This window comes from Elephas maximus, chromosome 1 (assembly GCF_024166365.1).
Source record: "Elephas maximus indicus isolate mEleMax1 chromosome 1, mEleMax1 primary haplotype, whole genome shotgun sequence".
Classification (NCBI taxonomy): Eukaryota; Metazoa; Chordata; class Mammalia; order Proboscidea; family Elephantidae; genus Elephas; species Elephas maximus.
This window is the reverse complement of record NC_064819.1, coordinates 192,820,198-192,836,791: the sequence shown is the minus strand read 5'-3', so window position 1 is coordinate 192,836,791 and position 16,594 is coordinate 192,820,198. Positions and strand designations below refer to the sequence as shown.

The following is a 16,594-nucleotide window of genomic DNA, read 5'->3' as shown; positions in this document are numbered from 1 at the left end:
TCACCACCATTTGCAAGGACCAAGGAAGGAGCACAGATGAAGGCATGCAATCTCTCCTCTCTTCCCACAGAGGCTCCTGTACTGTGTTAGTTTTCTACTGCTAAGAAGCAAATTACCACAAACTTAGCAGCTGAAAACAGCACACATTTATTACTTGAGAATTTCTGTGGGTCTGGAGTCCAGACACAGCTTGGCTGGGTCCTCTGCCTAGTGTCTCACAGGGCTGCAATCAAGGTGTCAGGCAGGATGCATTCTCAACTGCAGGCTTCACTGGGGAAGAACCCGCTTCCAAGCTCACTCAGGTTGTTGGCAGGATCAACTTCCCTGCAGTTGTAGAACTGAGGGCCCCAGCTTTTTGCTGGCTTTTGGCTGTGGGCCATCTCCAGGTTTTGAAAACAACTGCAGTTTCTAGATGCTGCCTTTGGTTCCTTGCCACGTGGGTTTCTCCCACAAGGCCGCTTACTTCATCAAGCCCACGAGGAGAGTGTCTATTAAAGCAGCATAATCATGTGACATCCCATCATCTTTTATAACCTAATCAGGGGAGTTACATCCCATGCCCATTGTCATATTTTGTTGATTAGAAGCAAGTCACAGGTCCTGTCTGCACTCTAGGGGAGGGAATTATACAAGGGTATGAATACCAGGAGTTGAAATCACAGGGGTCACCTCCAGGTCATGCACTGATAGAGACCTTATGCACGTGTATGTGGACAACCGGGCCCAGTGAGTGTGCATTGCAATCACCTGGAGATCGTGTTAAAACATAGGCGGCTCCACTCCCAAAATTTCTGACTCAGTAGGTCTGGGGTGGGGCCTATGAATTTGCATTTCTAACAAGTTTTCATTGAAGCTGATGTTGCTGGTCAAGGGACCATACTTTGAGAACCAGTTCTCTGGCCTGCATGGCCAAGCTAACCCCACCCCCACCCCCAAAAAGCCATCTCCCAGGAATAGAAATGTACATGCTAGGAGCATGGTCCACAGAAGGTGCCTGCAAGCCTGGTAACACACTAGGGGCTTTTTGGAGAGAAAATTCTGGAGTTCCAGGTACCCAGAGCATGGTTTAGAAAATAAGGCACAAGTTTCAGTTGAGCCTGACTGACTACTCACTTGAATAAAAGCTCAGCAGAGGAGGGCTACAGTGGGTCCCTCTAAAGCCAAAGGCTCAGGACAAGTGGCAAGAATTGTGAAGGGTCTGAAATTGTACCCCACTTCCAAGCAAACAAGTTAGTCTGCCACAGTTTCATGGGTGCTGCTAGAAGATACAAGACTCCTAGGTTACAAACAAAAGACAAGTTACCACTCATAGCAATAGCAGTAGGCAGAGTAGCATCATTGCGCCAGACCTCTGAGCCCTAATGCTCACAGGGTGATGTGATGAGGGCCAGGTGGCCTGTGCGCACGGTGGGATGCATTATAGGAGACTAACACTGAGGGGATTACAGAGGGGCTGCGAACAAATCTGCCCAACCACATGCATGTGCATAAGGTCTCAATCATTGCATGACCTGGAGGTGACCCCCAGTGATTTCAACTCCTGGTATTCATACCCTTGTATAATTCCCTCCCCTAGAGTACAGACAGGACCTGAGACTTACTACCCTGAAATGTAAATAATTTTGCTCCTATGTGAGGCAGTGTCTATCTTCCAAGGTTGCCTGTCGAACAAGATCCCTGAAAATATAGTTCAGAGAAAATTAGCTATCAATGCCTTTGCTCAGAAGACAAGTTGTGCGGAAACTTGAGAGACCTATGGAGAACTGTCTCCCAACAACAGGGGTCCTGTTGAAAGGTCTAAGAGTAGTAACACTGGCCGGGGGCATTTGGGCAAAGAATCACAGAAAGTGAGAAAGCAAGCCAGGAAGCTATCTGGGGAAGCATGTTTGAGGAAGAGAAGCACAGAGAGAAGATTAGGAGATAAGGTTATGGAAGTAATGAGGGAACAAGGCTAACAGGTCATGTAGCATCCTTGTAGGCCACTGTAAAGAATTTGTCCTTTATTCTGAGTGAGATGATGAGTTACTGGAGAGTTTCAAAGGGAGTAGTGGCATGATACTACATGCTCTGAGAGGATACTTGTGGTACTGTGTTGAGAACAACCTGAAGGTAGGCTAGAAGCAAAGCAGGGAGACCAGCTAGGAAACTCTTGCAGTAATTAAGGTGAGATGATGGTAGCCTAGATCAGGGCAATATAGAAGAGGTAACAGGAAGTTGTCCAACTCTAGATATATTTTGCAAGTTGGGCTGACATGACAGACTGGAAATGAGGTATAATAAGGGAACAACAACAACAACAAAAACCCAAGGAATAGGTTTTCTCACTTTGTAGTTGGCATGGAGTTACCATTAACTGAGGCAGGGATGACTAGGCAGTTTTTGGAGAAGGGAGATCAGGAGAATATCTTGACATTTCCAGTGGCAGTCCTGGGGCATCTAAAGAGGAGTAACAGGGACCAAGGACTTCCCTTTCCTCCTGGCCTGTCCTAACTCTTAAGAAAACTATCTTTCCATGATATCTTCATATAGAATTGAATCCATTTTGGAAGCCAAATGTTGGGAAATATTTATATACAATTTTGTTTTTAACTTTCATTAGAGCTGTTCTCAGCCTAGTCATGTATAAGGGCAAAAAATCATGGAAAAACCAAAACTACACAAAAGCCAGAGAGTCTAAAATTGAGTAGTCTGAACAGATCCACCTCCCCCCAATCTCAAATGGTCTTTTTGTTTTGAATGAATCACTTCCGCTTGCAGGATCCTTGACAAGGTGCTCTTTCTATTGAGTGACAAAGGAAAGATGCATTTAGCCATTTCCAAGAGGCTGCAGAGGAGTCTATATTTCAGATTTACGTCAGGGAAGATGTAATTTGCGTAAGGTCCAAATAACCTTGGTAAGTTGGAAGGTGCAGTGTAATGTATACACATGAATTTTTCGTACGCAGTACATTACCTGGCTGCAGCACAAAGAGCATATTTGCCTTTTGAGAAAGAAGCAATATGTTGGTGACTAAGGGGGTATTCTTGGAGATTTGTGGCTTTTTCTGAGAATTTCACTTCCTCTGCATCAAATACAACACTCATAAAAGATTCACACTGTGAGACACTACTTAAAATTCATCTCTCCTTAAGGAGCTAAACCTTCCCTTAAGCCAATTCAAATTCATTAAAACGTTCTGCTCCTTCTCTGGTGCCGTAACAATGATGCTTAATTTAATGCATATATTTTAAATAAATTACACTGTATTTCTTAAATACGCAATAGAAAAGTAGAATGACAAGCTTGAAAATGTACATTTTGGGGTCATCCTTTTTGTGTTCTTAACGGCATCCTAAAACAGTACATTTAAGAGATGGCTTCAAGGCACTGTTGGGGGCATCCCAGAACTGCAATAATGGCGACAGCCTGCAGACATGGAGAGAAAGCCAGGCTGCTGATTGTGGCCAAGGCCTGCTTTTCTTCACTTGCCACTTGAGACCACCAAAATTTAACACAGAGCTTGCCAAAGTAGCTTAAGGACAAATCTTCTGACTATCCATGTTCTGACACTTTTTTTAGGTACCTAGGTATTGTGCTAATATGCTCGGGAGATGGTTAAGTGAATAAAATATAGTCAAGTAAACAACTGTAATACTCATGAGACTATAAAAATCTTTCTTTAGTCCATTCGGCCAGCATTGAGAGAATGCAGATACCGCTTTGGAAAAACCTGCCCACAGATCCTATGCTTTTTTATTTAAAGCCCTGAGATCATTGGATACAGACGAATGCCAAATGGAATAACATATTTAACCATTCCACGTTTTTTGAACTGCTGTTCCCAGCAGTTAGTGATAAAATTCTATACTTGTTCTAAGAGTTGCATATTGTGTGACTTATAGAATTCTTCATCTTGAAACAAACAAAAGAAAACCCACTGCCATTGAGTCGATTCTGACTGTTCCCTATAGGGGACAGAGTAGAACTGCCCCATAGTTTCCAAGGAGCGCCTGGCGGATTCGAACTGCCAACCTTAACCACTTAACCACTATGCCACCAGGGTTGAAAAGGGAACTAAAATAGCCAACTGTTGATAAATGAGCACATCCCCCCAATTGCCATGTTATGGGGCTTATTTCCATAGACCTCAGGTATTCTGGGTCATGTTCATATTCCCAGAATCAGGCCCCGCCCACAAATGGAATGGACAGGGCAATTAAATTCTATCCTTTTGAAACCACTTTGATCATAAAGAAAAATCTACTATTTGTAACTGTACACAGACTGCTTCTGTACACCAACTGAGGGAAATGGCATAAAATAGTAATTAAAATCCCATGGTATAAAGTCAAACTTTCAGATTTTAAATCCCAGCTCTATCACTTTCAAGCTGTATGACTTGGAAAAAGTTGTGTAAATACCCTGTAATTTGGTTTCCTCATCTATAATATGAAAACAGCATTACCTTCCTTATGAACTTGCTGCATTTAGTAAATAAGATGTTTTTTGTTCTAAAAAGTGCGTTAGCATGGTGAAATGTTATTATCACGCTCAATGTGGATTAGTTCTAATGAGCACTCCAGCACTCTAAGAATCTCTCTGGGATGAGAACATGTCATCTCAGCGCTTTTGTGTGTTATTACACACAGGGATGGATGACTTTGCTTCCAAGTGCTGTCGAGTCAATATCAACTCAAGGCAACCCCATGTACGCTATATAGGGTTTTCAAAACTGTGACCTTTCTGAAGCAGGCTGCCAGGCCCTTTCTTCTGAGGCACCGTCAACCTTTTGGTTAATAGCCAGGCACTTAACCATCTGTACCACCCAGGGACTCCTAAATACACTGAAAAAATGACCCATGTCAAATTCATTTTTGTTTCCCCTTTGTCACTTGTTGCCCAGCACATACTGACAGACAGTGAAGTATAACAGTTAAGCTCATACATAATCTGAACTCAGATGGGCCTGGAGTTGAATCCTGTCTTCCTCACTTAACTTCTCTGAGCCTCAGTTTCCCTGTCTATAAAATGAGTTGAAAGTAATGGTATCTACCTCATAGCATTATCATTGGTATTTAACAAGATAATACATGCAGAGTTCTTGGCATATGCTAAAAATAGCAACAGCAAACATTTATAAAGTACTTACAATGTGTTGGGCACTGTCTTAAGACTTAACACTTCAAAGTGTTAACTCATTTAATCCTCATTATAATCCTATGATACAGAGACTATCATTATTCCCATTTTATAGATGAGGTAACTGTAGCCCAGAAAGATCTAGTAACTTCACCAAGGTGTATAATGGTGAGCGACAATGGCAGGATTAAAGCTGAATTTGCCTTGATTCTGGGATCTTAGCCACTATACCCTTCTGCCTTTCAACAGACAGGGCCTGCTGAATGTTTGATATTACTACAGCCATCAAATTATTTGTTGAAATATTTATTTAGAAAAATAAATAATTTAGAGTAGATACTCATTATTTATTATATCTTATTAGGTAGCAAATCTTATCATAGGCCACAGAAATGGTCTCTTTAGCTCTAAGTTTTTTAAAGAAACTTTCTAGAGCCTGCTTACCCAGAGAAGAAAAGGAGGTATATATTAGGGGAAGCAATTCAACATAGGTTCCAATATACTACATTACCTGTCATTTGCATGGCTAGATTTTATAAGAATTTTAACTGCAATAAGAACATATGATTTGCTACAAATGACTGACTTCAACTAATGTATTCATCATGACCTACTTCAAATTTTTTATTTAGAGGGAAAAGTAAAACTGTTAGAGGTAGCTTTGAAGACAGTAAAAATACTTAGTCATATTCTTAAAATTCATAAACCAAACGTATAACACCTGGATTCCATAGTTTGAGGTTTATGAATGATTGTTGTTGTTATTTTTAGTTGCTAATGAGCTGCTTCCAACTCATGGCAACCCCACGTGTACAGAGTGAAACTGCTCCACAGGGTTTTCCAGGCTGTGACCTTTTGGAAGCAGATCACCAGGCCTGTCTTCCGAGCACCTCTTGGTAAATTTGAACCATCAACTTACAGCTAGTAGTCGAGCACTTAACCATTTGCACCACTCAGGGACTCCTTATAAATGATTATATCACCCGAAATGTGCAAAACAATTTTTTCTTTGGGTAGCCTGATCCCTACAAAATAAAGAGAAAGACTGGGGCTGTTGTTATGGGGGAGAGGGAGTTGGAGATTATTTTATTGTTTTGTAGCAAAATACCATAATTTGTTTACAAAGCAAGATAAGAATTTGTTTTCTATGCAATATTAAGGTTATAATTATATGCGTTTTCCTAGAACTCCATTTTCTTGATTTTTTTTTATTTCACTGACTTCTAATTTGCATGACCTTGCTGCATTTTGTATATGCACGTAAACTGCCTTAATTCCTTCCTGGAACAAGGCTGGGGTAAATAAACTTACAGGGAGCAAAGTATAATGTAAGGCATATATGACATTCTCATTTTAATGAAGCTTGCAAACAGGCAGGATTAATCTGCTATTACTTTATATCATTCATGGACTTCTGCAAATCCTCCTGAGTAAAACGTCTGATTATAGAAGACAGTTATTATAGTAGATTGAATAATGACCCCCAAAGATATCAGGCCCTAATACCTTGAGGGTGTAAATATTATACAGAAAAAGGGTCTTTACAGATGTGATTCAATTAAGGAACGTGAAATGGGGAGATGATCCTGGAATATCAGGTGGGCTCTAATGCAATTACCAGTGTCCTTATAAAAGAGAGGCAGAGGGTGACTTGACACAAGCAGAAGAGAAGAAGGCAAAGTGACCACAGATGCAGAGAGTGCAGTGATATGGCCATAAGCCAAGGAAGGCCGGAAGCTACCAGAAGAGGCAAGCTAGGAGAGGTGAGGAACGGATTCTCTCCTAGAACCTCCAGAGGGAGGGTGGCCCTGCCAAGACACCTTGCCAAGTCCAGTCAGTGATATTGATTTTGGAATTCTGCCTCCAAAACTGTGAGAAAATAAATGTCTGTTGTTTTTAGCCACCACATCTGTGGTAATTTTTATAACAACCATAGGAAACTAATAGTGAATAGTTTAATTATACTGAAGTGTTAAGCGGAGAGATGAATTTCCTTTTAACACTGGAGATATTGGAAAGGGCAAAAATAACAAAGTTACTTCCACTTAGAATAATAAAATAATGAAAGGTAGTTTAAAAGAATCAGGAAGTTTTATTCTAAAAGCCTGACATACATTTCAAGAAAATGCAACATTCCTAAGCAAACTTCCTCCCTGATATATTAAATATATTAAAGTAAAATTCTCCAGCACCAGTGAAAAGCAACTCGGAACGTGGTTTTCCCATTCCACACGGTTCTCTAGGCCCTCCTCATTGATTGGCTCCACTCAATTCCATTTCTGCATTTTTCATTCTACCAACTTCCCAAATGCTTTGTTGTTTTGCTGGAAGCAATATTCTTTTACAGAGTCAAAGAACATATTTGCAGAATTTTACTTACGGGAAAGTTTTTAGGACCTGCTCCTGCCAGTTGCTGAGCTGTATGTGCAAACAGGAAACCCTGGTGGTGTAGTGGTTAAGTACTACAGCTGCTAACCAAAGGGTTGGCAGTTCAAATCTGCCTAGGCGCTCCTTGGAAACTCTATGGGACAGTTCTGCTCTGTCCTGTAGGGTCGCTATGAGTTGGAATCGACTCAACGGCACTGGGTTTGGTTTTGGTTTATGTGCAAATAAGGTCCATAGCAACTGGGTGGTCCCTTATAAATTACAAAGGGGTATCTCATCAGCAGCTGCCTACTTAGCCTCTCCTGTCTTTGCTTGTCTCTAGATCAAGAGGTGGAAAGATAAGTCATCCTTACTTTTGATAAATTTTTTGATAAATACTTTTGATAAATTTAAAATAAACTGTATTTTAAATTTTTTATAAAAGCTCACTCCTCTGGAAGTCACAAGATTATCTTGGAATCTAAGAGACAAACATTCATCTAGCAGGAAAAATGTGCCAATTGGAAATTTTTTCTCTTTAATATAAACTATAAACACTTTGTGTTAGGTTTTGTTCTTAAAGAACTTAATAGCCTTCTGCTTAAATGATCTAAGACAGAGAGAAAGAAGGAAGAAAGGAGGGAGGGAGGAAGGAAAGACAGAAAGAGGAGTCTAAAAATGAAGAACTTAAACACTGGGAAAATGAGGATTTAAGATGTAAATGGTGTCCGCCTACTTGTACAAGTAAGAAGTTGGGGTCATTCTAGACACCTTCTTCTTTATAACCAATCCAAGTTATTTTCATTTCACTTTCTACATATGTCTTGAATCTGTTTATTTTTTCTTATCCTGGCTTACCATCACCCAAATCAAACTCTCTCTTGGGACTACTTCATCTGATCTTTACTAGTCCTCTGCACCCACTCAGACCCCATCCAGTCATTAGGGAAGGGAAAGAGTGCAGAAGGGAGAAGCCTGAGAGGTAGGTAGGGGCTTAAATTGTACCTTTCCTTTAGCAGCATTAAGTTTTGAGTTGGGATGGAGTATACACAGCATCAACTTTACCACTCCTTATCTGTGTGATAACCACCACATATCTGTCAGTTTATTATACTCTGGTGGTTTGCCAGTTGCTATGATGCTGGGAGCTATACCACTGGTATTTCAAATACCAGCAGGGTCACCCATGGTGGACAGGTTTCAGCAGAGCTTCCAGACTAAGATAAACTGGGAAGAAAGGCCTGGAATTTACTTTGGTATTTGCCAGCAGAAACCCTATGGATCACAACAGAATGTTGTCTGATATAGTGCTGCAAGATGAGTTCTCTAGGTTGGAAGGCACTCAAAATACATAGTGGCCACAATACTGGCCTTAAAGATACCAACGATCAGGGACATGGAACGGGATTGGGGAACGTTTTCTTCTGTTGTGTACTGGTAACCCTGAGTCAGAGCCGACTCAATGGCAGTTTACAACAACAACATCTTTGTAAGGCTAAACAAGTGATTTACTCCCTGTGCCTGTCTCCTCTCTGTAGAATGGCAGTGAGAACAGCAACAACCTTATGGGACTATTGTGAAGATGAAATGAGTAAATACATGTAAAGCACTAGGAACAGGGGCAGGGACAGTAAACAGCTACCTTAGCTCTTTTGATTATCACCTACTAGACAGGCTCCCACCGAACTACAAGACCCTCTACCATAGCATTTAACATGGCTGCTGTTTTACGTTTAAGTTATCAAATAACTATCAATTTAATGTCTGTCTCATCTTCTACTGCAAACTTCATGAAGCAAAAATCAAGTCTGCGTTTGCTCTTCAGAGCACAGTGCCTGGCAAAGGAAACCACTGGACTATTAAGTAAATCTTGGAAGTAAAGCAAACCAAGAAACCAAACCAGTAAGGCCAGTGATTGTCCATCTGTAGTTTTCCTGACTTTCAGAGTTCAGATGAATCTTTCCTTACCTGCTGCAGTTTTTCTCCACCCACTAAACACAACAGAATTACCTGTGAAGCTTTCAAATATACCTATGCTTAGGCATGCAGATCTGATTAGCGTGGAGTCACCAGGGCCAGTATTTAAGGCTCTCTAAATGATTCTAATCTACAAGTCAGGTTGAAAAGCTCCAGTGGTGCTCCTACCTGCTTCAGCTCAGGTTTGAAGACCGCCAACCTTACCTCTGCTTTTGAATTTGACACACTATCCCCACCCTTGGTTGAGTTCGCTTTTTGTATTTAGGTAATAGGAAAATATTGGAGACGGCAGCGCTATGGTCGACACTGTTGGGTGGTTCTAGGCCACTCACCCCTCCAAACAGCTCTCACTCCGAACGCAGCTTCTGCCTTTAGAGAGCGAGAGCGAACGCATAGGGTCATGATACCTCAGGGCTTTTGTTTTTATAATGGGGTTTTGTTTATATTAAAGGCACAATTTCCTACAGTGTAGAGTAAAGGTGGTGATGATTGCTTCGAAGGCTCAAGTCCACAACCCATCCCTTCTCAGAGTTGCCCCCAAGCTTGACCCTGGAGTCAGTTTTCTTCCTATTTGTCTCTCTCGCTCCTTATCCTCCCACTGTGCCACCTTCCACGGTCTGTTCATTCCCATTCTTGCACGATTTCATCGGGATTCCTCAACTATGGTTCACATAACCCAACCCAGTGCCGTCGAGTCGATTCCGACTCATAGCGACCCTGTAGGACAGAGTAGAACTGCCCCACAGAGTTTCCGAGGAGCGCCTGGCGGATTTGAACTGCCGACCCTTTGGTTACCATCCGTAGCGCTTAACCTGTGACCCCAAAATACGAAGCCACCTTGGTGAAGCCTCTGCGGCTCCTCCAGGGGGCGACCTCAGTAACCTGTAGCAGAAGCAGGGCGGCAGGACCTCGGCCGGCTGAGGGCCGAGGGACCCCGCGCGATGGGGGAGGTAGAGGTCGCTCCCGGATCGTGGGAGCCAGTAAGGTTTACCTGGCCTCGAAAGGCCGGTCCCCTCGCGGGAGGCCCTTCGCGTAGCCCGAGACCCAGGTCTCCGAGGAGCCGCCATCTGCGCGCGTGACCCTTTTCGCCACCGAACTTCGGAGCTGCCAGACTCCAACCCACCGCCCAGGGCGAGCGGAGTCGCGCTTCCTCCCCACTCCACCGAGGAAAACGGAACCAACGCTGATTCCAGACCCTGCACAACAGGTCCTTTGGGCACCCGCGAGGTTCGAGAAGCGGAGATCGACTGCCTGCGGAAAGGGGTAGAACATTCCACGGGCGCGTTTCCCGCTGAGAGATCGCTCCATTTAACGTCTCCTTTGCTTTTTTTTTTTTTTTTTTGCTTATCCCCCCGCCCCACAGCAAATCCTAGATTTGGGAAGCAGGAATTACCCCCGAAGGCTCGGGTAGGAGCCGAGTTGTGGACTTGTGGAGGTGGCACCAATCCTCTCAGTCCAAGAGCAAAGTTAGAAGAGATGCAGTCACAGCTCCCTTGTGCGCGCCCCCGGACCTGCCCCTCGGGGCGACCGGCACCCACTCACCTTGTGCCTGCGCCTCCATAGCGGCTGTCCTCGGACCGAGCGCGGAGAGGACGCACCGGCACTTCGCAGACCAGCTGGCAGCGGTGTCTGCGCTCAGAACTCAGCTGGTCCCGCCGCTCGCGCCCTCTTCCTGGCACGCGTGTCGCGAGCGCTGCGAGGAGCGGGCGGGGGACGGCGGGTCACCACTGGCCGCTGCTCGTTACCTCCGCCCCTTGCAGTCCACCTGGCCCAGACCTCGCTGGCAATGCGCTCGCCGCTGGGCGCCACCTGCCGACTACGCCGCATAGCGCGCGGAGGGCGCCCACTCCTGGCCGAATAAATGCCGGACGTACCTGAAGTTGGCTCGCCCCGGTATCGGTATCGCGGGCAGTGTGCTCTGGTTCTGGGAGAGAGGCAAAGGAGGGTTTATTTACAATACACCATTCGAGACAACAGGTGTGGAGCTGAGAAAGACAGCCTCTGAAGACCAGACCCAGTAGACTTCGGCAAAGCGGAAACTGCATAGTTTACACACGAAAGAAACATTTGGAAAGAACTCCTGGAAGAGAACCCTGAGAAGTTAAAAAATCCACATAGAAAATTGTTCCAGATTCTGGAATCCACTTCCGCACCCCTCCGTTCCTCCTCATCCCTCAAACAACTCTTCTTCTGCTTTCTTCCCCTCTTCCTCTCCCCCCACCCACAACTTTTTCACTGCTTGTATTTAGTTTTCGCTTCTCTAAATTTCCTTTGAACGGCATCTAAAACAAAACAAAACCACTGGCCCTTTCTCTTATTGGGACACACAGTGAAACACCTTTTGAGAAAGGAGAGTGACTTGATAAGAGGGAGACAGCTGTTAACCAGCTGCAGTCTTGGCCTCAGTCTGAGGCCCACAGTCTCCTTGTCTGAGTGTGAATGAAGGCGGGTCACCTACCCTCAGAGATAAGTAGAAGAGAGTGTCCTTGATTGTTGCACTTAAGACAAAAAGATAACCTGTTCAGGCTTCCCAGGCACGTATGATTAGTTACTGTCACAAGTATGTGGCTATGCTTATTTAAGACTATGAAAAAAATGTGGTGTTCTTATGACAAAGTTATAGTTTATAGTTAAGCAAATGATAATGCTCCAGAAAGAAAATGACAAAAATGTCCTCCAAAAAGAAGTTTATGTAAAATTGTTCTCAGGAAATTGTTGTTGTTGTCAGGTGCCCTTGAGGTATGTCCGACCCATAGCGACCCTATCTATTGTACAACAGAAGGAAACACTGCCCAGTCCTGTGCCATCCTCACAATCATTATGCTTGAGTCCACTGTTGTAGCCACTGTGTCAATCCATCTCGTTGAGAGTCTTCCTCCTTTCTCATGACCCTCCACTTTACCAAGTACGATATCTTCCTCCAGGGACTGATCCCTTCTGATAACATGTTCAAAGGATGTGAGACAAGTCTCGCCATCCTTGCTTCTAAAGAGCATTCTGGCTGTACTTCTTCCAAGACAGATTTGTTCATTCTTTTGGCAGTCCATGGTATATTCAATATTCTTCACCAACACCACAATTCAAAGGTGTCAATTCTTCGGTCTTCCCTGGTCATTGTCTAGCTTTCACGTGCATACGAGGCAATTGAAAAACATCATGGCTTGGGCCAGCCACACCTTCGTCTTCAAGGTGACACCTTTGCTTTTTAACACTGCAAAGAGGTCTTTTGCAGATTTTCCCAGTGCAATGCGTCTTGATTTCTTTACTGCTCCTTCCATGGGTGTTGATTCTGGATCCAAGTAAAATGAAATCCTTGACAACTTCATCCTTTTCTTTGCTTATCATGATGTCGTTTATTGATCCGATGGTGAGGATTTTTGTTTTCTTTATGTTGAGGTGCAATCCATACTGAAGGCTGTTGTCTTTGATCTTCATCTGTAAGTGCTTCAAGTCCTCTTCCCTATCAGCAAGCAAGGTTGTGTCATCTGCATAATGCAGGTTAATGAGTCTTCCTCCAATCCTGACACCCTGTTCTTCTTCATATAGTTCAGCTTCTTGGGTTATTTGCTCAGCATACAGATTGAATAAGTATGGTGAATGGATACAACCCTGATGCACACCTTTCCTGACTTTAAACCATGCAGGAAATTACTTAGAAAGTTTGCTCCCCAAAAGTGTGTGCTTAACTGACATTGTGAAATGTTTACTTGTGACTTTTATGTAACCTGCAGCCCTCTTATATGAAAATCCCTCTCTTCTTTCAGACTTTTCAGGCACTTGGTATTTTATCAAGTGTTTGCCCAGCTTCAGCTGTAACGAACCCTCAGTAAAACCCTATCACTTCTCTCCTTACAGAGTTCTTGTTATTTTTACACTTTGACAACATGCACTGTTAAATGATGAAACTTCTGTTTCAGTTATATATATTGTATATATGTATGGGTAAACTGGATATATTAGCCTATAATTATCAAGAATTTTTTTTAATTTAGAGTGTTTTGAATAATTGTGTTATCTTTGATAATGAGATCATACAGATTAGAATATAGATGTAATTATCTTTTTAATGGAGTCTTTTTGCTCAAGTTATGAGAAGCTCATTTATGTCTTTTTGTTGTTGTTGTTATGTTGAAGAGTTCACTAATTTGTAAGCTTTGCCATTAAAATTGGGCTGTAGAACACCAAGCAAGGGGCTTTGAAATGATTTTTGGTGGTAGTGACCATGAATGCATGAAGTGAAGAATCAGTGATTAAGTCACTTTTAAAGTGAATTCAGTTGTTCTGGTCCTTACTACCCTGGAAATTAACCCAGTTAGGGTTGATTCTCAGCTGTTCACATGAGCTAAAAATAGTTCATGACTTTCTAGCTTGAGTCATCTAACCTTCATCTAAACTGTGACTCATTTTTTTGATTTATAAAATTTTAAGCTACTTTGTTGTTTTTTTGGGACCCATTTAACCATTATTTATAATAATAAAAATCGTCCAAAGAGATGGTATATTCAACAGCCCTTGCCTAGTCAGCTCCAGTCACTTGCAACCTCAGGTGTTGGTGTTAAGGGTGTCCCTGGAAAGTGGGTAAGGCACAGAAATGAAAGGAAGGAGCAGAAAAGGACAGGTGAAGTGTTCCATTCTGGTCCATGATCCTTACTAATAGATTAAAGGAGAAGTTGTACTTTTGGGTCCATTAGATTCCTACTCTGGTAGTTACTAGCTCTGTGTCTCAAGAAAGTTACTTAGCCTCTCTGTGCCTTAGTTTCTACATTTTGTGGCAGGATGCTATATCAGGTATTAATTGATATGTTCTTTCCTTTGTACCCACTGGGCACTGTATTTTTAGCATAGTGGTTTCCTACCCTTCTGTTCATCAGCACCATCTGAGGGGCTTTTAAACATTTGTGGTACTTGACCCCCTCTCCCCCAAATATTATAATTTAATTTATTTTTGAAAGCTCTAGGTAATGCTGATGTGCTGCTAAGATTGAGAACCACTGTTTCAGGGATTGTCCACAGCAAAGAACTTTGGCGCTAAGTTCTCGGCTTAAACTAAGAAGGCATCACCCAAGTAACAGAAGGTAATGTAGAAGAAATATGAGCAGACAGAACCAGGATTCTTTGCCCCTACTCCCAGGGTCCTCAAGTTGGGGAGGGAAGAGAGGTTGAGGGAAAGCTTAGGCATGGGTATTTTACCCTTCTTCTCCTTACTCCTTCCAGAGCAGAAGAACCTAGCCTTGACGGTTGAAGGGAGCTCTGATGGCTAGATAGTGTTGAAGGATATTAGGGACAGAGTGAGTGCTTGTTGTCACCTTGAATTTCCTACCCTTCCAAGTGGGGTAGGAAAGCCTCAAGGAGTTCTCTTGAGCCCCATGTGAGGTATGCAAGTTAGAGGAGAGAGTGAACCAGCTAGTGAGCCAGTACTCTTAGGAGGCTGGAGAAAAGAGGAGATTCTACTTCTTGAAGCAAAGGGAAGAAAAAGGTGCAACAGAACAGCTCATGAAGATAGGAGGTGCTGCCCAAAGGGAGACAGGCAGCTAGCATCTTTGTTTGGACCTCTGTCTAGCCAGAGTACTTCCTAACCGTATCCCACAACATGCTATTGAGAAAGGGCAAAAGGAAATGGGCAAGAAAGTGTGGTGAGGTATTACTCAGAGGTGACCAGGGCTGTCTACCCCTTCTCTCCACCTACACAAATTTCCCAGTTCCCAGGAGGTCTGGAAGATGCTAACTATTCAAGTCCATTGGCCAGAGAGTTGGTCATGGGGGCCAGGGGAGCTAAGTGGTCTTGTTAGTACCACTGAAGCATAAAGCCAAGAGGTGGAATGAACATCAGGTGGGTGCAGCGTGAGGCCATCAGCTAGCGGACACAGAGTAGTGAACATGCTGTCAACCTCATCCGGTTCAATACTGAGTCATTTGTTCTTTTCCCTTCCTTTCAAGACCCTCACCCACTTCCAAGAGGAGTTAGTGCCTAGAAGAGAGAGGCAATCAGGATCTGAAAATCAGACCTGCCTTTGCTCCGTAACCTTAATTCAACACACGCACACACACACACACACATTTTCCAAGCAGTGTTATAAGTGGGGAGGAGAAGAGATCTATACCGAGCTTGAGACAGAAAAGAGATCTTAGTTATCTAGTGCTGCTATAACAAAAATACCACACTTAGATGGCTTTAACAAACACAAATTTTCTCACAGTTTAGGAGGCCAGAAAATGAATCTGGACCAAAACCCCAAAAAACCCAGTGCTTTTGAGTCAATTCCAACTCATAGTGACCCTATAGGACAGAATAGAACTGCCCCGTAGAGTTTCAAAAGAGCCCCTGGCAGATTTGAACTGCCGACCCTTTGGTTAGCAGCCATAGCACTTAACCACTATACCACCAGGGTTTCCAAATCTGGACCAGCTTCCTGTAAAGGAGCCACCATCCCCTGGTGGCATAGTGGCTAAGTGCTGCAGCTGCTAACCAAAAGGTCTGCAGTTTGACTCCACCAGGCACTTCTTGGAAACTCTATGGGGCTGTTCTACTCTATCCTATAGGGTTGGTATGAGCTGGAATCGACTCAACCATAACGGGTTTGGTTTTTGGTTTTGGTATCAAGCCAGTCAAGGGGACAGTTATTGGAAAAAGTATAACCATTTCATGTTTATTCCTCAAAAATTCGTGAATCCTCAGTTAACTGATTCATTACATAAAATGCTTTACAAAAGACTTCATGAGCTTTTTTTCCCCTGATTTTCACCAAAATTTCTAGAAGTATTCACTAAATCCATAACTTATACATGAATACTTACAAAATTTAGAGGATAAAGATATTTCATGTCCATTAAAGGATACCTTATTTAATTGTATCATGTTGTTAGTTGCTGTTAAGTCAGCTTTGACTCATGGCAATCCCAAGTACAACAGAACAAAATGTTTCCCAGTCCTGTTCCATCTTCACAATCATTGCCATGCTCGAGCCCATTATTATGGCCACTGTATATTTTGAGTTTTTTTTTTTTAAATCTTCCATCTCTATATCAGACAATATTCTGTGTAATCTATAGGATTTCCATTGGCTAACTTTTGAAAGCAGATTGCCGGACCTTTCTTCCTAGTCTGCCATAGTCTGGAAGCACTGATAGAACTTG

General features: G+C 43.0%; 1 protein-coding gene across 3 annotated transcripts in view; it reads right to left on the bottom strand.

The window, feature by feature from the left end:
- Positions 1-11,236, bottom strand: part of TPD52L1 (TPD52 like 1) — a 109,731-nt gene extending 98,495 nt beyond the window's left edge. For 2 of the 3 annotated variants that reach the window (XM_049900409.1, XM_049900427.1), the window contains exon 1: positions 11,003-11,234. In XM_049900409.1, coding sequence (XP_049756366.1) covers positions 11,003-11,021 — 19 coding nt within the window. In that variant the 5' untranslated portion in view covers positions 11,022-11,234. Of the gene's footprint in view, positions 1-11,002 lie in introns of all 3 variants that reach the window. The other variant, XM_049900436.1, reaches the window with a different exon arrangement.
- Between the last annotated feature and the right edge of the window lie 5,358 nt (positions 11,237-16,594).